The sequence below is a fragment of the Phalangium opilio genome, unplaced genomic scaffold, assembly GCF_054372755.1.
Source record: "Phalangium opilio isolate 3A_F unplaced genomic scaffold, DU_Popi_V2 ptg000042l_1, whole genome shotgun sequence".
Taxonomy (NCBI): Eukaryota; Metazoa; Arthropoda; class Arachnida; order Opiliones; family Phalangiidae; genus Phalangium; species Phalangium opilio.
The window spans coordinates 1,045,576-1,068,102 of NW_028324166.1; the positions used below are offsets into that span (position 1 = coordinate 1,045,576).

General features: G+C 37.8%; 1 protein-coding gene across 2 annotated transcripts in view; it reads left to right on the plus strand.

Annotated features, from left to right (window-relative positions):
- LOC149678092 (neuronal calcium sensor 1-like) overlaps nucleotides 1-20,998 on the plus strand; it is a 39,835-nt gene extending 18,837 nt beyond the window's left edge. For both annotated transcript variants that reach the window (XM_089836101.1, XM_089836100.1), the window contains exons 2-6: nucleotides 17,657-17,730; nucleotides 17,838-17,927; nucleotides 19,053-19,131; nucleotides 19,212-19,438; nucleotides 20,372-20,998. In XM_089836101.1, the coding sequence (XP_089692227.1) occupies nucleotides 17,719-17,730; nucleotides 17,838-17,927; nucleotides 19,053-19,131; nucleotides 19,212-19,438; nucleotides 20,372-20,566 (603 nt within the window). In that variant the 5' untranslated portion in view covers nucleotides 17,657-17,718 and the 3' untranslated portion in view covers nucleotides 20,567-20,998. The remainder of the gene's footprint in view (nucleotides 1-17,656; nucleotides 17,731-17,837; nucleotides 17,928-19,052; nucleotides 19,132-19,211; nucleotides 19,439-20,371) is intronic.
- Nucleotides 20,999-22,527: the final 1,529 nt, after the last annotated feature.

Consider the following 22,527-nt stretch of genomic DNA (forward strand, 5'->3'; position numbering starts at 1 on the left):
AAGTTAAACCGTAATTGTTGACGTACAATAATTCAATTCCACGTAGAACGATAGTCTTATAAGTCCTGTAAGATCCAGTATTTTTGGACCTATTCACCCATAATTTCATTAAATATCCTATAAAATCCCATATTTTTTTAAATATTCGCCTCTAATTCTATAAAATACTTTACAAAATCGATTATTTTTGAATATAATTGGTGTCTCAAAATAATTAATTGGTACTGTATTCCTCCGCGTATGGGACTACGTTTTCTTGACAAAAAGGCAACTGGGGGGAAAATTCACGAGGCGACCAACGGGAACGTAACATTTACTCATGGATTAACTAACGCTAGGGATTGTTCGTTCCCCTAAAAGATAAAGTATGCATGTTCCAAACGCCCCCTAGCAGCAACTACTATCCCTAACAGGAAGTCATAAGAATATTGGACCAAATATCACGTGTCCTATGACGTAAAAATAAAAATCCCGCCTAAATTGGGCGCCGCCATCTTTAAAATCCGCAAAAACTATTTATTTTGACTAGAGATGGCGCTATATCTACATCCATTTTGGTCCAACAAATTTGGGGGAATGAAGAGGGGAATCAAGGAACAATTCGGAACATATAGCTGGCGATAGCAATATATGAGAAACACAGTGAACAATCCTTAGCGTTAGTTAATCCATGATTTACTCTAGTCTGAACGGACCTTGAGTTGAGTTTATTTTATTTATGTTATGGTTTCCCTACGTTGCTAGTTGTATCGACTTTTGAACTTCCAAACACAACACATGCCAGTCGGGAATCTTAATCTTTAACGTGGTCACGTTAGAAAGCAATTGAGCGTAGCACGCAAATCCAACACGTGGCGCTACGGCAAAAGAAATTGAAATAGGTTGGCGATAATTTCCGGTCAGTTTCCGGAGCGGAACCGTTTTTAACTGGGTGGGTGTTGAACGGCCACAGAATGATAAAACCATACCAACCAAACCAAACCACCAGATTGTACTCGATTTGAATAACGTATTTGCCTTATTTAGTAGGTGGAGTCCAGAGGTCTTTAAGTTTCAATGTTTATACCGCGTCGTTTCTTATCATAACCAAAGAGGATCTAGAGAAGGGAGTCCAAGCTTAGCTAGGGGTGGTGGTCACTTAGCGTAATGAGACGCTGTACTTGCACTGAAGAGAGTATGGTCGCCATGACAGTGCTAAAATGATTGTATATTTGAAATCGGTGTACGGAAAGTCTTAGAGTGTTAAATACTTCATACTTCACCAAAAACTATGACCCCTGTGACCGCTTTACCTCGGAAATCATGACCCTTGTGAACTCTTACTTTTACTAGACCTCAGAAACTATGGCTTTTATGACCGCTTACTCTTACCAGACCTCAGAAATTACGAATTGTGACCGCTTACTCTTATTCACCCCAGAAATTATGACCCTTGTGACCTCTTACTTTTACTAGACCTCAAAACTATGACCCTTGTGACCGCTTACTCTTACTTCACCTGCAGAAACTACGACCCTTGTGACCGCTTACTCTTACTTCACCTGCAGAAACTACGACCCTTGTGACCGCTTACTCTTACTTCACCTGCAGAAACTACGACCCTTGTGACCGCTTACTCTTACTTCACCTGCAGAAATTATGACCCTTTTGACCACTTACTCTTACTTAACCTCGGAAATTGTGACCCTTGTGACCGCTTACTCTTACTTAACCTCGGAAATTGTGACCCTTGTGACCGCTTACTCTTACTTAACCTCGGAAATTGTGACCCTTGTGACCGCTTACTCTTACTTAACCTCGGAAATTGTGACCCTTGTGACCGCTTACTCTTACTTAACCTCGGAAATTGTGACCCTTGTGACCGCTTACTCTTACTTAACCTCGGAAATTGTGACCCTTGTGACCGCTTATTCTTACTTAACCTCGGAAATTGTGACCCTTGTGACCGCTTACTCTTACTTAACCTCGGAAATTGTGACCCTTGTGACCTCTTAATTTTAATAGACCTCAAAACTATGGCCTTTGTGGCCGCTTACTCTTACTTCACCTCAGAAATTATGACCCTTGTGACCTCTTACTTTTACTAGACCTCAAAACTATGACCTTTGTGACCTCTTACTCCTACTTCACCCCAGAAATTGTGACTCTTGTGACCGCTTACTCTTAATAGACCTCAAAAATAACAACTCGGTTGTTCGTTTTCCCGCTAATGTAAGGCTTGCACGCGTTGACCTAACTAAACCTTACTAGAAGCAAAGCGTAGCTATGCGCAGCCCCAATTTACTGCCAGGTAGCAAGCAAATGCATTAAAGTCGTATTAGGTTATCAGCAGCTTTTAACTTTCCTAGCCTTAATCTGATTCAGTCATTGGTACGGGTTGCCAATTCCCTACAGTAGAGAGTACCTCGTACCTTTTTACTGTACACCTGCACTGAAAATATGGATTTTCGTTTCCCGAGTGTTTTAACATTTTATTAAGGCACATATTTGCATAGCAAAAGATTAGTCCAACATAAAAAGAGCGAATATTTTTCGAATTGAGGTCGGTGGAGGAACAGGAAAAAAAAATATGGAGTTTATAGGACTTTGATCGTTAAATATATGTTATCGTGGTTGGAAATTAGCCGCTGGTCACGTGACTGGTTTTTGTTTTGATTTTGTACAACTGGCGGTTATTGATCCATTAGCTAAGTTATACCCGACGTCGCGTGATTTTTCGTGTTTTTAAATGGCTCCAAACTTAGGGGAGTAACTCGCTTCAATGTGTATGTAGATGTCAAACATTTAACGTAAACACACAAATAAACAACTTTCTTAAATATACAGAGTGTATGGCATAAATTATTGGTGATGTCAGGGATAGATTTAATTTTAGAAGTAGGAATGGAGAACAGAGCAATGTGGTGGGCGCGCGTCAAAGTCCCGGACCCCCCTTCCACAAGACGGAGGGGGGAGTATAGTGTGTTACCACGAACTTTGTAGTAACGTCACATGCTCTTATCTCTTACCTTATTTTCAGGCGACCATATTGTCAGTCGCGAGACGTCGTCAGCTTGGGCAATACAAATTCGGGACCCAATATTGACGTCACAGTTTTTCCCCCCTAGCTTCGTGGTAGCACACTATGAAAGAAGCTAGGCTGGAGGGTCATAGCGACAGAGGTAAAAAGGAATTACGTCACTATTTTTCGGCGCCGTCCCCGTCAGCAACGTCATCAAAACGTAGCTGCTTAAGTGAGCTACCCAATAAGATAATTTAAACTTTTCGTTACGTGTTGGAGGGAGGAAGGGGCTCTATACTGGGTGGTCTATGAGTCGGAATAACTGAAGTAAATACTAACCGTTCCGTTCTCCATTCCTACTTCTAAAATTAAATCTATCCCTGGTGATGTTCTTTGAGAAATCCCCTTGCAATCAAAGTTTAAAGTAATTGTTTATTTGTTAATTAAATGTACTCTAAGGACATATTAAAGTATTACAAGCGTATCTGACAGAACATCGGTTAATCTTATCTTCAGACAAATTAATCATTTCTTTAATTGAGTCGCCATGTTAATTATAGCTCTAGTTGCGTCTAATTAATATTTAACGGTCTTAGCGTGAACTCTAATTCATCTCTTGGGAAGTCAAAGGAATCCGGGCAAATTTAATGACTTTTAAGATTCCAGAGTTTTAAGTTCTTTAATGAATATTTAAAATTAGATCCGTCTAAAATTATAAAGATGATAGAAAGAACCATACGCTCTAGGCCTTTTAATTTGCAAAGATAACTACAGAGGGGGGTCTTTAAAATCCTATTGGACGAATCTATCACGTGGTACAAGTCGTCCAAGTGAATCTCTTTTTTTTAAAGAGATGACTAATGGCTAAGTGCCATTAAGTAAACTTAATTGCTCGTATATTCTTTAATATTTTACGGATATGAAATATTAGCTATTTTAAGTGCTTTTAATTTTTAATGCACGATATATTATTCAAAGCCAGTCAAAGAAAGAACGCGAATAGCTACCAAAAATTAAATACAAGTTGGAGGAGGCTCCGTCAGCCCGCTTTTCAAAGCCGGTATTGAGCGCCGGCTCGGTCCTACAGTTCCGCACATGCGTAGTCAGCTCACAAGAGAGAGAGAGAGAGAAAAAAATTCAGTCAGAGTTATGTTTATAACTTATGACCAAGGCTTAGCTCTGCTGCTCGTGTATACTTTCATCACAGTCAGTGCGTCTGGCTCCCCGGCTGTGCGCATGCGCTTGAGATACAGAAACGACTATGCCGTTCAAAGTTAAGTACCTTTTGTCTCTCCTTTCAATACTTCCTCTAAGGTATAATATCCCAAACTTCTAAAAAGGGTTAAAAAAACAAGGAGAACGTTAATTTTCAAGTCTACTCTAATTATTTCAAATTATTTGAACAATTGATGTTCCCTTTAATTTCTGTGAGCAGCAACCTTTGTTTTTGCGAGTCGACGGCCCCAGAATGTTCACGGGTTATTGGTAAGGACATAAAATCGATTTGGTGCCTTAATCGAAGTCAGACATTCCGGCAGACGCCATTTTGACTCATCAATTACACTAAACCTTGCCATAAATAAAGAATAACACAATGACAGTGTCCTAATGTTACTTTTCAGCGTTGACAAGGGATAAAATACCCATCCGTATCCCTTCTTTTAGAGTCAGGTAACGACTGTGTACATAAATCCGTTCTTCCGATATTGAAGCATCAACAAAGAAAGAGTACGTTGGATCGAGTATGTTTGTACTTTGACGCAACAGAGATCTTAAACAGTGTCCGGCTTTTGGTTTTCGGTCAATACGGGGAAAATTGGTATCAGGAAACTAAAGGAGGAGTTTGAGATTTGGAAACAAACTAGTGACCACTGCACGTATTCGGTGTTTGGGGATTGGCGAGGAACTATTTGCCGAATATAAATCGTAAGGATCTTATAAACTCTTTAGGGGATTGTAAAACAGGGCATTTATGTACCTTCTTGGTCGATGGGGGATAAATTAGTGAAGTATTTGGAGATTCCCGAGTGAGTTTTTGGTGAAAACAGAAGTAAGATAAGGGACTAGAAGTATCGAGGTAACCAAATTCTTCACTTCGCAAAAGTGAATATTCTTGATAACACACCAACGGTCGGCCCTCTGGTAGCGGTTTCTGAATTTTCCCTCTCCAAAACGTGAGACACTCACGGCGGTAGATGGCCGAACTAGATTCAAGCGCCCGCGTCCGTGTTCCGCGGCTTTAGGTTGAGGGGATGGGGGTAGAAAATGTTTTTCGAACTCGAACCAATTTTTTTCTCTCTATGCGATGGAAGGGGCATAAAATCCTCAAATTTGTTCACTAGTGCCAGGATCTATTACCACTGCTAGAGCACTTTACTTCTAGTCCCTTATCTTACTTCTATTGAAACCCGAGTATAAGATAATAATATTAAACGGGGGCGTATAAAAGTACGATCTGGTTTGTTTTCCCCATTAGGGTATATCAAGGTCTATTTCAATAAAATAATTCATTTCAAAGAAATCACTTTTAAAAAGTAGGCTTGTGTTGAGGAAATTAAATAATTAACATTACTTCGTATGCTAATTTGGTCGCAAAGAAATTTTTTCTTTGCTAGTCCTCTTTAGAATGACAAAGTCCATGATGAGAGTTGACACTTGAAGTTTATTAGTGCGTGTACGCATCAGACAGGACTTAATCAGGCGAAACTAAAAGATATTAATATGTTAATTTCGCTATTTTGCCGATGTCTCTTTTAATTAAAAGTGTGTTTGTTAATTTATTCAGACTCGGTCGTGTTCCGGATATGCAACCGGTAATTAAGATCGGGACATCTACTAATTTATTCACGCTTCTTTTGTTTTCCTAAACTTTGAACTCTTCATTTATAAACAAACACCTGTACGTAAACAGTTTTTTCCCACGCACGGTGCCTTGCGTTTTTCAGTTAACTCATAAGCAAATAGTTATAAGTTAAATAAAGTCATTGAAGATAAGAATAAGTAAATTTTGCATGTGGCAATTTTCTTCATTGGTGGAAACATAAGGTTATGTTCCATAAGTATAACACTTCCTTTACTTTGTAATGCTAGAGACAAGTGAGAGCTAGTTCGAGAACGACGGAAGCGAGAATTGAAGTCCTACACTCGGTGGTTAATATTGCAGGGCTTCCATCTTCCTATTTAGCCTGCATTACTAACCCTTTGACAGCAGCGCCTCACCAGGCGTCGCTCGCTTTACCCTAAATCTATGGCCTACCTCACTCACTTCATGACAAGCTCTCAGTAACCAGAAGTATAGGTAGTGTCATGCTTATGGAACATATCTCATAAACTTATGTTATAATCCATTAAAGAGCATTAGGCTTAGCACACGGACTACTTACTATCCCTCTCTGTCTTTTTAATCGATTCATGATCCGGGTCAAAGTTTAATAATTTAGTTCATAAGTTGAAACGAAAACGAAAGTTCAGTTGAAATTACTAGGGACTCCCATTGTCCAGTTTTGCGCCCGAGGAATTTTCTAATAAAAAGATAGTTATAAAAGTAGGGCAAAAACTTGACCACAAAAGATTCTAAGAGTCCGTTTATAGTTTGGGGAGCGACTGCAACCCACCACGGTTTCATGCCTGATCAATAAAGATCCCAGCTCCGTTAGAATTTCTTGGGACCCTGTGAAAACACGGTTATAAATTGATATTGCCACGTGTTCTAAACGATACCGCCCCAAGGCTTGACGGACCCAACATTCCCCTGATTTTCACTTCAATTTCGAAGGAACTGATGCCGAAGAAAAAGAAATAATTCCTGATGCAGTCCTGGAAAATCTTTTCCGAGGTTTAGAAGGCAATTCCTGAGAGTGGATGGGTTTCGATTTAAAGTGAAAATGCAAGACAACAAGTCTTTAATTCCTTTCAATTCACTAAACAATAGACCCAGCCAACAAATCTTTTGAATTTTTATAATGGCTCAAATCTCGACCTCGGGTTTTGAGGCGAGAAAGGGATAACCTGATTGGCAAGTTGCGCTGAACCCGTTTAACTCCAAGAGTCAGACTCTAAATCAATCAGAAAAATAAGAGATTTATTTTCGTCGCTCAGCGACAGATGGTACTACAGTCAACTTTGTTAGTCACGTGATACTATCCCTTAAATGGAGACTAGACCAAGCCAACTTGTATATTTGTTGGTTGGGCCTTAGTCTCCCCAGGATTGGGCCATGATATTGTCAATAAAGGGCATATGATTACCTCGTACGCTGCTACGTTTTGCTGATTGTAATTTTGATTACTAATCTAAGTTACACTTTGTCTCTCAAACTTATGTTAAAAGTTACACTAGGCCTAGGTTTTTCTGAAGGGCATGTCAAAAACTATGCGTATGGGAGAGGGGGGCTTTCTTTGGACGATTTTGAGTCGAAACTGTTCTATGACATACTTCCCAACGTCATTTCCAACATTTGGAGCAAGATTACTAAACCGAATCACATACGCCGTGTACATAGTACCCTCATCATTACTCTATTAGAGCTTAACTGTTTGCCAAGACGCATACACTAGTGGATTTTTGTCCCACGTCAGGACAATCAAGGTTTGTGGGTTGATTGCTGAGGATTTAGTGCCGTTTGAACAGTTATAGAATTGACTTAGCACTGTGCAATAGTTACCCATCAGAAGTTTGATGAGCGACAAACAAAAATGGTGCCATGAGCCCGGGAAGATTCATGTTACATAACTAAAGTAAGTAGTACAGCGTGTCATCCTTCTACTATTATCCCCTTCTGTTATTACTAATTATGGAACACCTTTTCATGCACTACGATAGAATTTAAGGTATAGCATATCTACTTTAAGGTAAAGGCATTAAGATGTAGAAGGTCTTTAGCTTCATACTTGGTATATTTTGAACAAGAAATTGCGCCTGGGAAGAAATGGGAAGAACGAAATCAATATTGTGAAAATTTCTTCTTTCTTGAATGGGATTTTGACAGATGGTGGAGTTCCGGGCAAGCTACACGGGTTCCATATAGTCTACTATCATAACGCGATCTAGAGAGCTTAAGTCAACCCTAAAAGTTGCGCGTCCGGGCCTTATTGGTCAAGTTTCCACAACCGGGACGAATGTCAAGATCCTCTGTGAGCTTAGTCTCTCCACTTGATGGACATATCCGAGAGAGAAATTCTAGTATTACAATCCAATACCCTGATCGTTGTCTTCGTCAAAAATTTTGACTCGCAATTTAGTTTCATCCTTGAATTAAACATACCGGTGAAAGTACTACAATGATGAAATCAGTCGGAGCTCTTACCATGATGTGTTGAGCCCCACGTGACATAAGCATGCTATTAGTTAGACCAAGAATACATAGATTAACGAAATTAGGGAAAATTTTAAATGGAGAATTAAATGATTAGATATCCATTGGCAATATTTGTTCAATTGATTTTTACTCTGTTTAAAGGAGTTTAAAAAATAGTTCTCTTGCTATTTCATCCTCTCTTTAATATTGCATATGATATGCCAACTTTCTTTACCACGAACCGCTTTTATTCCATTTATTTCTCTCAGTAAAGTTTGACTTGACATTATCAAATTGTGTTAATCAAGTTGAATAGTTTAATAGTTAATTCGGAACATATTGATTTGAGTGAAACTATATTAATATCTCTTTGCCTTCTTGTTTTTTGTTCTGGGTATCTTAGTCCCGGGCTATGTCCCAATGGTCCCATTGTACAAGGACTCCTGGGATGCGTGTTCTTTTTATCCGTTTTTGTAATCGCCTTATATAATATAAGTAACATAAATACAATAAGTATGATATAAACTCAGTGAAATACGTTAAAAATAAGGGTGTGATATTCAATGATTTCCCTATAAACCCAACTATTTAAGTAATTTTGTTAAACAAGCAATTAACCCACGGGGTAGAACAAATAAGTATGTATGCTTTTAGAACATAGATGCTCAATTGCTCATCTAGTTCCATTTTGAAGGCAGCAACACCCATGGCAGCAAACCAACCAAAGTAATTTAGGAATCGTGCATCATACTTATTGTTATTATGTTCCTTATGGTTATACTATCTCAAGTTTGCGACGTCGGTCGTTCCTCTGTCTAGTATTAGGTCCGGGATATGAGTCCCATAAAAGCCCTATCTTTGTGAGAAACACGTCAAGACATCTCTTAGAGTGGACAGAGTCTAGGGTTAGCGAAAAGGATAATGGTTCGAGTCATCCATCCATTATGACGTGTCTCGGGAAACTCAAATATAGCACTCCATCCCTCTCTCTCTCTCTCTCTCTCTCTCTCTTTCCTCTCCGTCTAAGCTTGGAACGCAGACCAGCTCAAAGCAAAACAAATATGAGGCGGATAATCCAATATGAACTTAATTGAAAAGATTTTACGTAAATTTTAAGGATTTTCACAAATTAGGCTCGAAAATCTGTCGTTAGTGCTTAGCGACTGCTTAAAGATCCATTCAGACTAAACTAAAATCTATACGTTCACGCCAGTGAAGTCCCTTTTCTCGCTTAATCTGACATGTGACAAGGGCTACGTAAAAGTCTTGCATGGGTTTAGTTTGAAATTGGTTCAATTTCGTCACGGGCAGTGCATCGAGATGGCACCACCTCGTTGTCATTCGGATGTTCAGCTCTTTTATTCTTTTATGTCTTGGGCCTTGGCTCATAAATAACCCCATGTACGCGACTCGTTTTGCGTCGTCTGCACTAACGTAGGGAATGAACGTATCGACTCTAAATTAACGAGGTGGCGACCGACAGGAACGTAAGATATTAGTCTAGTCTGAACAGGTCTTTGAGTACCACCACCACCATGTCATGGTACATATATAATTCAGTCTTTGACAAATGTCTTCGTTTCGGATGTCATGGATCAAATGATTATATGTTCGACCGCCCACTTTGATATTTAATTTGCAAAACATCAATTCTTCTACCATTGAATCGGAAACCGTACACCGAGAGTTCTGGATATTCCGCAACCGTGATATATATTGATTTCCGCTATATTTATCCGCGCAAATTAATGCAACGCGTGGAAAGGCTAGAATGTATTGCGATAAATATTGACGACCATCTTTCTATTTCATTAAACATCGAATTAAATTGTTTTATTACGGAAATTCAAACGGAAATATAGGCGGGATACAAACTGGACCAAAAAACCTCGACTCTATGCTTGATCGTTTCCCGGCACGACATTGTATAATCATTGCAGACGAAATTGTTGAGCGACACTTGTTACTTGCGATCGGTGTATCTTGATCCTTGCTTAAAGTGTTAGTGACATAATTTTCGTCATCCACAAACTTAAAATGCGAAAAAAAGCCTTGGAAAATCTAGTTTATTATGATATGTTTACTTCTTTATTTGGTTTCGTAGCAATTTATAAATTTGCAAGTAAAGTATTGTGTTTGGAAAAAGCCTAGTTAAAATTTTGTTTCGTTTGATGACGTAGTAAGGAGAAATTTTCTCTCTAGATGTCGCTAGATGTTAGTGTCGCCGCGTTTAATTCCAAAAAGAGTGGTAGTATGGTTGCATCGAAGGACAGTATGGGGCAATTTTGAGTCCAAAATGTTCTTTGTCGGTTTTTCATTTGTCCTAAGAACCGCAACAAAAAAAGTTATGAAGCAATGAGTGTTTTACGGATGTGAAACTTGTATCACCGTCACTATCTCATCTACTATAACTCTATAGGGGCGTGGCTTCTAAATAATTCCGTGAGTTTTTTGTGGGGAAGAATCTTTGAAAAACGGTGATCCGATTTATGTATTTCAGTTATAATGCGAGCATGCGCGCTGCAGAGTACAGAGGATGAATTGTCAAGGTAGCTGCTTCTGACAGGCCAAGGACATTCTGTCCGCAATTGCCGAATGAACCTTGCCCTTTCCTTTGTCGCCCAATGTCTTCTAGACTTATCAAATTACGTGTAAAAATGGTCTACGATTCAAATTTAAAAAGAAAGAAAATTAAGAAATAATTTGACTTATGTTACTTAGACTCCTTCCATGCAATTACTAAGTATGATTTACTTAAGACTCGGCCCGTTTAATACGCTTGGTGCTAATTTAAAAATATGAGCTGTTTACTCAAGGGAGGATCGTTATTTAGCTTGGGGTGGGTAATTAGCGGCCCACTTTGACGCGTCAATCGATAAGAATCAATTAACTCGAAGTGTTCCAAATTGGGAAGGTTTATGTAATGAGCTCTTTTCATTAAACCCGAACTGATTAGCAGTCTTCAACTAATTAATTGCGCACTCGTTGTTCGCGATTTAAAAGGAACTGCTGACAGTTAAGCCTTGGTTACATTAGGCTTAGCTTTGATTGTATTAATTGGGTTAGTGCGAATTCTCTCAGACTAATTTGATATTTTTAAGAACTGCCAGGCGCCAGCGAGAATATTCTGAACTTTGTTTTGATTTGGGAGAATTTTTAAAAATTAAAATTCTGAGATTCGGTGCAATAAATTATAATGTATCATAAGGTATTTCAAGGCCATATTTATTGTGGAATTTCAAGGCCAACTAAATAGGGTTCGTCTGCTACGAATTTAAAATTTGTGGCATGGGATGCTCTAAGGAGGGAAGTGTGATTCTGGAGTGGCATAGTTGGGGGGCTATCCGTAGCTCTTTAAAAATCCCAGCATGCTTTTCGAGGTTGGGAATCACTGAGTGCTGTCACCTATCGGTGAAAATATTTTAGTAGCTTAGCCACGTGTAAATGAAATTTCTTGTTACTCTAAACTTCTGAAGCGCGGTTAAATTTTAGGAACAAGGGAAGAAATTTCTCTGGGCCCTTTAGTGCGCACTGTCTACAGAGTATGTCAAGAGCCCAAGACAGAATCAAACTTTACTTTGCCTAGGTGCATCCTTCGCGTAATTTCTCTAATGATGTACGCAGGTAGCCATGAAAGCTTCGAATGACACCTTAAAAGAAAACTTAATGGTCAAGCAACCTTTCGTAGAGCTTTATTTTTGCCACAACCTTTAATAAAATATTCAGCTAACCTTGACCCAAATATTCTTCTTTAAGCTTTTTCCTTCTTTTTGAAATCGAACCTTCAAGGTAATAGGACTATACCAACTTACATAATGGAATTATGGGTAAATGGAGTAACGCCACGGTGGCACCATTATAATATTAGAAACGGGTAGTTTCATCTCTACGTGTTTGTCTGTATGTAACGCTGTATTTTTCGATGCATCACCTCGCCTCATGACAAGCCTAGTCATGTAACCAGTGACAAAACTATGGAACATAACTTATGAACTTATGGTTCTGTCACCCTCATTTTAGGAACACCGTGTGTCTTCTATTTAGATTATTGGAAATCGTTGCCACGGATGTCCTAGCAATTCTAACATTCTTAGATCGAGGTTGTTTAGGCGTCGTCGGTGCGGGGCGGTCACGCGAGCCGGGGGAGGGGGCGTGTCAAATTGAGTTTCTCAAAAGCAAAGACTGCATGCACGCATATTCAGTGGTTTCCCATTGTATAACCCCTTCATTATGTAGGGACATTGCGCAATTATCTGTCACATTTTGAAGGCAAAACCCAATAATCACCGTGAACAAGACCGTGTCTGTGTGTATAATTGCAAAGACAAACTCACTCCACTACCAAATCAATGTGTTTCAACGTAAGTTGATAACGTACCAGTAAGGTAAACATGTAAGGTACATTCAGGAAAGGTGTTCGTTTGTAGCTTTGTTCTTTGTGATGTAGACAGTCAAAATTTGTCAGTTTCCTTTTGATTGGGGAAATGGCACGGTTCAGAACGTGGTATTTATACACGCATGCATGGTTACATCAGCCTGTTGAACTTCGACGTTTTTAAACTGAAAAATAAATTAGGTATTTGATAAACGAATCGAATCAAATAGATTGTTTCAAAAATTACATACACAAGAGGTGCGCGGCCACCATCTTGGGTTATTTTGCTCACCCCAAAAGCAACGCCAGACGGTGCTTCATGGCGAGGATTAGAAGAATACCCTAATGGAGGCCTCGTCCCTTTTTTTGGTTTCTCTTTATGTGATTTGAAAGTTTCCAAAATGGTCTATACACCTAAAAATAAATTCATTCAAAATTTACAACGGCCTTACGAGTTTCTAAACCGGGCTTTCACGAATGAGGGGTGATCTTATTGGTTCGCTTAGAAATGCGCAGAGGCAGAATTTTAGTGTCAGAATGTTTTCAGCCAATGAAAAAATGTCACCTTTGAGTTTGTATTTCTGTTCACTAGATGGCGCTTGCTTCATTTTTAATCTGCCCCTTAACGGGCGTATATATATGGCCAGCTTGTTTATTTTATTTTTAGGTCTATTGATTTTAGTTTCTTAAATTCCTTTTCTCATAACGGTTTAAATGGTATTCCTTTTCTCATAACGGTTTAAATGGTACAACATGATTTAGTCCATTAGTCCTCCGAAGCAAGTACTTTTGTATTTGTCTTTATAGCGTGACAATATTTCATCAGCCTTGACATATCCTTGTTTGGAAAAGTTCGACATTGGAGAAAGCAAACCGAAATTATTGCAGGGGCAATGCCCTTTGTGCCCCTCTAGTTCCTAATACGCTCCTTTTGGTTAAGTTGTTTCTGTTATTCTCAAGGCTGGGACGAAGACAAACCACTAAAACGGTAAAACAACCTATTCTAGATCCCCCTTGACTGACACTGACAACACTTATTTGTACACAGCTAACACATAAACGTTTGCATAAACCATGAGAAAGCTGTAAATATGCTTCATGTTTCGTCTGTACAAAAACCACCATGGACGGTTGATATTGTCCAGCCAATCCTGTACGGTTGCCTTCGATCATTTGAGAGAGCATAAATATGGCGTGTACAGTCCCCCTCCCAAGCTACGGTTTCTTAATTACACGCGAGAGTAGAGTTGACCATTAGGGCAGCAAATGGTTTCGGTTATAATTACGTTACGAAGCCTGGAGTACTATACACAAACATACGCCTGAATACATTACCTTCTTATCATGAATAATAAACTAAAATTCTTCAACCATAGACTAACGTTAATTGACGGAATAAGATGATTTCATAAAATTGACTTTGACGTAGAAATCAGTCCTTTTCAATATTTTTAGGATGATGAATTGCATTCATGGAGTCTATCTCTATAGGTAAATATAGTGGTGGGGGTGATTTCCTGATCTTAATGTATATCAGGTGACAGGCCGGCGAATGATTGATGGCGTCCTAATATTGATCGGCCAAGAGGGGTAGGGAAGGGAACGTTGTCCGCTAGGCGAAGGTCAGCAAGGGAATATCCCATTAAGGTTTGTTACTGTTACTAATATTGGTACATTGTGTTCAAAAAAGGGTTGAAGGACTGAAATACAGTGGGCTAATAAGAATAATTGTGCCCAGGTATCTCCATTGTTAATTTCTACGTGGGTTTTGTGGGCCGGGCTTGAGTACTGTAAGGTGACGTCTGTGATTTCATTGGTTGGTAGCAACTCCAGGAAAACGTCGTCATACCATAAGATATGTTGACCATAAGTTTGTCACTGGTAACTTAGAAACTGGAGCTTGTAATTTTGAAGTGAATGAGGTTGGTCATAGATTCAGGGTAAAACGAGGGAGGCCTGGTGAGGCGCTGCTGTCAAATTTGGGCTTAGTAATGCAGACTAAATAGGACCTAGATGCAAGTCCTGCATGCAAAATTAACCACCGAGTGTAGGACTTCAATTGACTCGCTTCCGTCGTTCTCGAACTAGCTCGAGCTGTAAGTCTCTCAGTAGAATTACGAACTTGTATACGATAGTAATACTTATGGAACATATCTTATAAACTTATGGTAATACATAATGATTAATAAAATCCCCCTAGTCACGTGATTACACAAAATTCAATATTCCTATTAGCTGTATGCATTCCCGATTCTATCATTACGAAGAAACGCGAAGTGTTGTTTTCTGACATAAGCTTGCTCCTCAACGATTTGATCTTTGGGGCCAAAAGATTCCATTGAAGGTTTGGTATAACCGAGATCATTTCGTAAAGTGCTAGGATCAAGTTACAGAAATGAAATCAAACCCCCCGAGTCTGAAGCTAACATCATTCTAGAGAATTGATTTTATTGATCAATGCCACTCTTACTCGGATAGTTGCATTCCAGTAGAAGGCTATTATTAAAGAAGGGTGAAACTCAATACCTCTTGGTGGTTTAGGCTTAGATGATACATAAATTGCATAAAACCTATAGGAGTTGGGAAATAGTGATAACATGCAACACCAAGATGTATAATAACGGAACGGTATGCAGCACAGTCAAAGCATATTAAGAATGGTGTTAATTTCTAGGATATCAAGGTTATTCCTATGTTTAATTTTAGTGAACTCGCTGTTTAAAGCTGGGTGCGCGGGATGGGGGGAAGATGGTATATCAAGGTCACTTAAAATTAATTTCAAAGTAGTGTTACATTTATTTGAGAAATTTGATTGTTTATCTGTTCGTATGTTTTGATCAAACGGCGTGGTTGATATCAGTCACAGAAAGGTTCATTAGACATGGTTTGGTTTAGTTCATGGCTGGGTCCGCGAACCCTTTACCATTAAAACTCTTAGGAAGGTTCTGTTCTAGACCACCTCGTAATAGTGTACCTTTATGAATATCCCCTGATTGAGTGAGCATTGTGTTATTGAATTTGAAAGTTGAAACAAACATTGTTTCTAACAAACAATAACAACATCATGTTACCAAGTCCTTAAAACCCCCACCTGGGTAACGACGCCGTGTAGTTTCGTAAGAACGACACGTGATGTGCCCATCAACGTCACAGACAGAACGAACCACCGATCACTTATCTTATGTCTCGTATCGTTTGTAAAGTTATTGGTTTTCTATAGTCAAGAATCTATAAATAAAACACACAGTGAACAAGGGGCCGAACGTAATCTCAAAGTGAATCAATGGAGACCTTCGAAATTTAGCCATTAATGGAATTTTGATATAATGTTTGGTACCCGGTTAGACGGTTCACGCCCAATCTGTCTTGAAGGCCCGCGTGCCATTGACGTGAAGTCTGACGTCATTCATTCTATGAAAGAATGCACGAGGGTCAAAATAAACTTACGGTTGCGTACCTTTTTTTACTATTTGCCCAAAGTAGGGTCCTTTCATAATGAAGCTCATGGGGATTTGGGAATGGGGCCCCATTTAAGGCAACTTAAAAGGAATGGGATAACAAAAATGTTTAGTGGAAAGTTGAGTGCATTAAAAAATGATTGTAACGTGGAAAACATTTCTAGGCCTTAGTCAAAACTTCTTCAGTCGAAATTGTAACTTTTGCCAAAAGGGACACAGGGACACAGTCAAATCCTAACTCGAAAACGGTGTCCCTTGTGACAAAATGTCATAGATAGAAGTATAGAACATTTTTGACTCAAATTTGATTTCCCAAAGAACACTGCCACTTAATTTATGGCATACTTATCAGGAACACCCCATATATAGTAATCTTAACTCGAAAACGGTGTCCCTTGTAGCAAAATGGCGATAGAAGTATAGAACATTTTTGACTCAAAATTGATTTCCCAAAGAACACTGCAACTTAATTTATGGCATACTTATCACAAACACCCTATATAGTAAGTAATTATAACGCCTTGCTACTTTTTTTGCAACACGAGATAAAAAATGTGCTGCTACTTCATTAAGGGACGAGATAATAACCCAATTAGTTCGGAGATGAAAGGATAACGCCAGGGGGGCATGGAGGGAGGGGTTTAGGGAAGTTAATCGAGGCGTATTACCACCTGTCACTAAATATTGCTACCCTCTTTCGTCAAAACTCCCCCCCCCCACGAGTCCCTAAGCGACCTTCAGAGGTAAAAGGTTCAGGTTCAAAGATATTTTTACTACAATATTCTTATTAATGTTCGTTGTTATTCAAAATATATTAATATTTTGATAGAGGAAGTTATGTTTAATCAATTAAAAGGTTTTAATAAACGTTTGTTAGTTGTGAGGGTGAAACAAGTTTACTATACTACTCAAAGGGTACAACTTGCTATATTTCTTGAACTCAGTCAATTATCAATGAGCATTAAAAGTAGTACCTCAATTTTAGCCACCTACTTTTGAAAAATGGTCTACTGCAGAGGTAGCAGCAACCTCTACATTAGACCATTTTTTAAAGTAATTTTTTTAAATATAACCAGTTAATTTTAATGAACTTTAAATTATTTTTTGAGATTCTTTATCTTAATTTTTATTCAGTCGAGGGATGATGTGAGTCGGTTATTTACCGTTCGTAAATTACCGGTAATTTACCAAATACGGTGTAAATTACCCATTTATATTTTACTGTAATTTTAAAATGGTAATTTACCGGTAAATTACCGCGGTAATAAGCCCGCGAAAGTATAAAATAGCATAAATTACGGTAATTTTTGTTATTCCAAAATTTAAATCGGTAATTTACCGGTAATGTTTCGGTAAATTACCATTTTTAAAAATTACGGTAATTTCCTCAGTTGCAAAAAATGGTACAAAGACGTTATCCGTGATTGTCTTTTTATTGCAATTTATTAAAAATTAACCAGTTTTGTAATTAAATATAATTTAACGTAATTTTTTAAATTCTTTATCTAATTTATTCTTATTTTCAGTTGAGGGTCCTCAGTTGCAAAAATGGTACAAAGACTTTATCCGTGATTGTCCAACGGGTTTCATGTCGAAAGTTGTGAGTAAGAACTGTTTTAACGCAGCCTTACAAATTAGTCGGAACGTAGCCCGAGTTAAAACCGCGATTTTTATTAACAATTAAATTTGAAATGATTGTCACAATAGGAGTTTGCCAATATCTACGGCCAGTTTTTTCCATCGGGTAATCCGGGAAGATTCGTTGACTATGTATTCAACGTCTTTGATGTAAACAAAGTAAGTAAATAACGAAATACTCTATAGGGGTTGGGAGAGGGCTTTGTCCAATACAAAAATTCCATACAAGGTGTTTTTGATAAGTATGCCATATACTTTGGTGACACTGAATGAAATGTTTCACCAGAACATGGGGTCTAAAACATTTAGTTTAGGTTGGCCCCTAAAACAAGATAGTAGTCAAAAATGGAGAGGACAAAGTATTCAGCTTCATCAACTTGTTTAGAAATGGAATTATTAGATAGTTTCAATGGGATTAAATCGAACAAGGTTATTGAACCTTCCATGACAAAGTTTGCCATGGCACTTTGAGTTAGCTTTATTTACCAGCATAGGCATACTTCTACCCGATTAATAAACTTCTGCTGGGTAAAGAAGTGGTTAAAAAACGTTGTTCGATTGCATGTTATTGAAACTCTATAATAATTCTAAACAAGTTGATGAGGCCGAATACATCTTCCTCTACTTTTTGTCTATTTCCTTGTTTCAGGGGCCATATCTTCGTTGCTAATAGGCCTTTACAGAAAGTTCTAAAGGAATTATGGGTACTTGGCCCCTCTTGTAGTTCAAATTGAGTCAGTTCAGTTCAGCCAGTTTTGTGTTATAAAAAACACGAACTGGAGGCAAGATTTGGAGAGATAAAGCAGACTGATAAAATGGTGGGCTTTTTTTAACGCGTTTGTTCCTCTAATTAATTAATATTTAAAATAACTTACTCGTTCTCCTGTGTATCCATCGCTTAAAATGGGCTATGGAAGCCTAGGCTTAACGGATAAGGTTAGTGACGTCACGTCAGAGAGAATTTTGGTGACGTATGGTTGTTATAATGCGCAGGCGCGGCGGAACAAATCAACAAGGTGCGCAAGCCGTAAAAACTTTCTATAAAGGCCTATTGTTGCAGACCCCATGTTCTTTGACACTTTACACTCAGTTTTACTCCAAAAACAACACTTCCTTTAATTTATGGAAGATTTATCAGAAACACCCTGCAAACATGGAAATTAAGACTGCATATGCTAATTTGGTCGCAAAATAATATTTACTTTTCTTTCCTTATTATCTATCCTCTTTACAATTAAAAAGCAAATTCCTAAATGTAATAAATATTTTGTCTTTCTCTCACAGGATGGCGTGATAACATTTAAGGAATTTATCCGAGCAATATCCGTAGCAAGTAGGGGATCTGTTGAAGAGAAACTGAATTGTAAGAGTCACGTCTTTCCCTTCCGTTCATTTCATTCTCACTTTAAACCTAATTGGCTTGTTGTTCTTGTTGTTAATTAGGGGCCTTTAATTTGTACGACTTGGACAACGACGGTTACGTGACGCAATCGGAAATGTTGGACATTGTCCGTTCGATCTACGCGTTGCACGGCAAGACGATGCCTCAACGACTGCATGCCAGTCAACGTTCGCGGAGCCACGAGAATGGAAGTCAAAATGGAGACGCCGGTTCAACAGTCGACTCGCCTGAAAAAAGGGTCAATCAGCTATTCGCCAAATTAGATAAGGTAAGTTTTTGAGTTACTGATGTCTTTGCCAAAATGCTTAAGCCTCCCCATTTTGTACGTCAAGAACACATTAGGTTCAAAATCTGGTATTTAAGTATTGGTTTGTTTTTGAGTTTTTGCACAGATTTACGTTTTTTGAAAGTGTTTTGCATTTGTTACCGTGTTTGAAAGTGTTTTGCATTTCTTATTGAGTTTTTCACTGCTTTTTGAAAGTGCTTCGCATTTCTTATCGAGATTTTCACTGCTGTTTGAAAGTGTTTGGCATTTCTAATCGAGATTTTCACTGCTGTTTGAAAGTGTTTGGCATTTCTAATCGAGATTTTCACTGCTGTTTGAAAGTGTTTGGCATTTCTTATCGAGATTTTCACTGCTGTTTGAAAGTGTTTGGCATTTCTTATCGAGATTTTCACTGCTGTTTGAAAGTGTTTGGCATTTCTAATCGAGATTTTCACTGCTGTTTGAAAGTGTTTGGCATTTCTTATCGAGATTTTCACTGCTGTTTGAAAGTGTTTGGCATTTCTAATCGAGGTTTTCACTGCTGTTCGAAAGTGTTTGGCATTTCTAATCGAGGTTTTCACTGCTGTTCGAAAGTGTTTGGCATTTCTAATCGAGGTTTTCACTGCTGTTCGAAAGTGCTTTGCATTTCTAATCGAGGTTTTCACTGCTGTTCGAAAGTGCTTTGCATTTCTAATCGAGGTTTTCACTGCTGTTTGAAAGTGCTTTACATTTCTAATCGAGGTTTTCACTGCTGTTTGAAAGTGCTTTACATTTCTTAACGAGTTTTCACCGCTTTTGCACTTGTCTACCCATAAAACTGCATGAACAGCTCCAAAATTCCCAGCTACTGTTGTTGTCCAGCTTAAAGCATGACACTCCCGAGATACAAATGTTGTTATCGAGTTGATCAAGACAAAATTAATATCTATGAAACAGAATCAAGACGGTAAATTAAGCCGTGAAGAATTCTGCAAAGGCTTCAAGAACGATCCTTGGATCGCCAAAGCCCTTTTAGGTGACATGCCATCAACCAATGACAACGAAGCTGACAAAGCTAGCGGCAAAACTAGCGTCGATTCACCAGCCAAGTGTTCAACGAATCATCATTGCTCTCACGAGGAGAATAATTAAGTCATCTCGTGACGTCATCTATTTAAAGGGATAGGTATCGCGAATAAAACGCGGTTTTTAGAAAGTCGCGTGTTCGGATAGAACTCCGTATAAGATGAGACAAATTATGTCGAAATTGGACCAAAACTAACAAAGTTTTAAATGAATTTTCGAACAAAGTATGTCGTAATTTCGTCAGCTTTGGACTGATTTTGACCTACTTTGTACCTACAATATGCTTACAATGAGCTCAGTTCGAATACCATGAACTCTAATATTTCACTTCACTTTTAAAATAAATAAATAAATGAATAATTAACGTTATCACGTGACATCGTGATTAAAATAAATTAAACGCCCCCCGAGGTCAACTGTGCTCATGGAAAATATCGCTTTCAAAATATTTTACGCGCGATATTGTCGCCTTTATTACCGTAAACAAACAAATAAATATGTTAATGCAATATATGTTAGCGGGTATTTACCATAAACATATAAATAATAATAAAAATATATATTTAAAGCTAATGTACTTATATACGTGATATTACGTTTCAATAGTTAACAAATTTTAATCATCAATGGCTCAGCAATTAAATTAATTGCTGTTTAAATTTAATTAAACAGCAATGATTTAAATTCTAAAGTGTGCTAGAAAGGAATGGTTGTTAAAGGTTTGAAGGTTTTGAAATTATTGCAGCCAATCAAAATCATCCGTTTAATTGATAATTTATTCACTTACAAATTTCAATAGATCTCAAACTGAGCTTTAAAATGAGACCAAGATCGTGAAAATCGGACCATAAATAAGAAAGATACGAATGTGAATAATATTTTCAGAATATTCCATGACGTCATGAAGAAATTTTAAAATATTCTCTGATCTTTCAACCTTCATAACTTTTTAATTTATCATCGGATTTTGACGTTCTTGGTCTTATATTAAAGCTCTTGCAGTAATCTACATTTTACTACTAAACACTTAAATTAATAATCAAAATTTTAATCACTAATTTACAATTAAAACTTTAATCACGATATTTTTTAATAAACCACCACCATTCTTTTCTACACAACTTAGAAACAAAACTATACTGTTTTTAATGTGAAATTAGTCTCGATAGAAACTATAATATTAAAACACTTAATATTAATTAAAACGTTGTTAAAATTAATCGTTAATGTAAAAAACAAACCGTTTCCAGAAGTTATATTTATATCAGAAGTAAATCATACACCTATTTTGAGGAAGTGTCTAACTAAGGGTTTCTGTGACGGGTCAGGAAAAACCTGGCAAGTCATGAGTGAATTTAGAAATGGGCCAAAAAGATCGGGGGATTTTAAGAATTTTAAATAAACTCTGTTAACAATAAATTAATAATGCAAATTAAATACGTCACTCAAACAAAACACGTGATTTACTTCTGATATAGATAAAGAATCGCTAGAATTTAAAGAAACGTAAGCAAAACTGGTCATAATGTATAAAATGACAATTGACCATAAAGTCGAATGATCTACTAATTGTTTATAGGTGTCGGGTCGAAGTTATTCGATTCCGACTTGTTCCACGATCCTTGAAGCGTCAATTTATGTTGACAGTGTCTCTAATCCGTCCACCATATTGTAATAATTATCATTCAACGCTTTACTCATTACCAAATTAAGAAAGGATAGAAATCTAAAAACGTTGACATTGGTATCGTAATTAACAAGTTTAACATTTCTATGTCAATGTTTTAATGCTCGTAAAGGTATCATGTTGTATAATAAAAATTGCCCGCTGTAGATACGCCCGTGTTTAATTGAGGAGATCATGAAGGTTTAAAGAATTAATGTGACTTTCGTTAGCGCCATGTGATGGGTTGGTAGCGTGTTCATTTTGTTTTTAAATGGTTAATGAAACGCTATTTTAACCGATTTTTCAAACTGAAAATATTAGGCCTAAGCATCGTAGAATATTTTCAACTCTGTACTTTCCG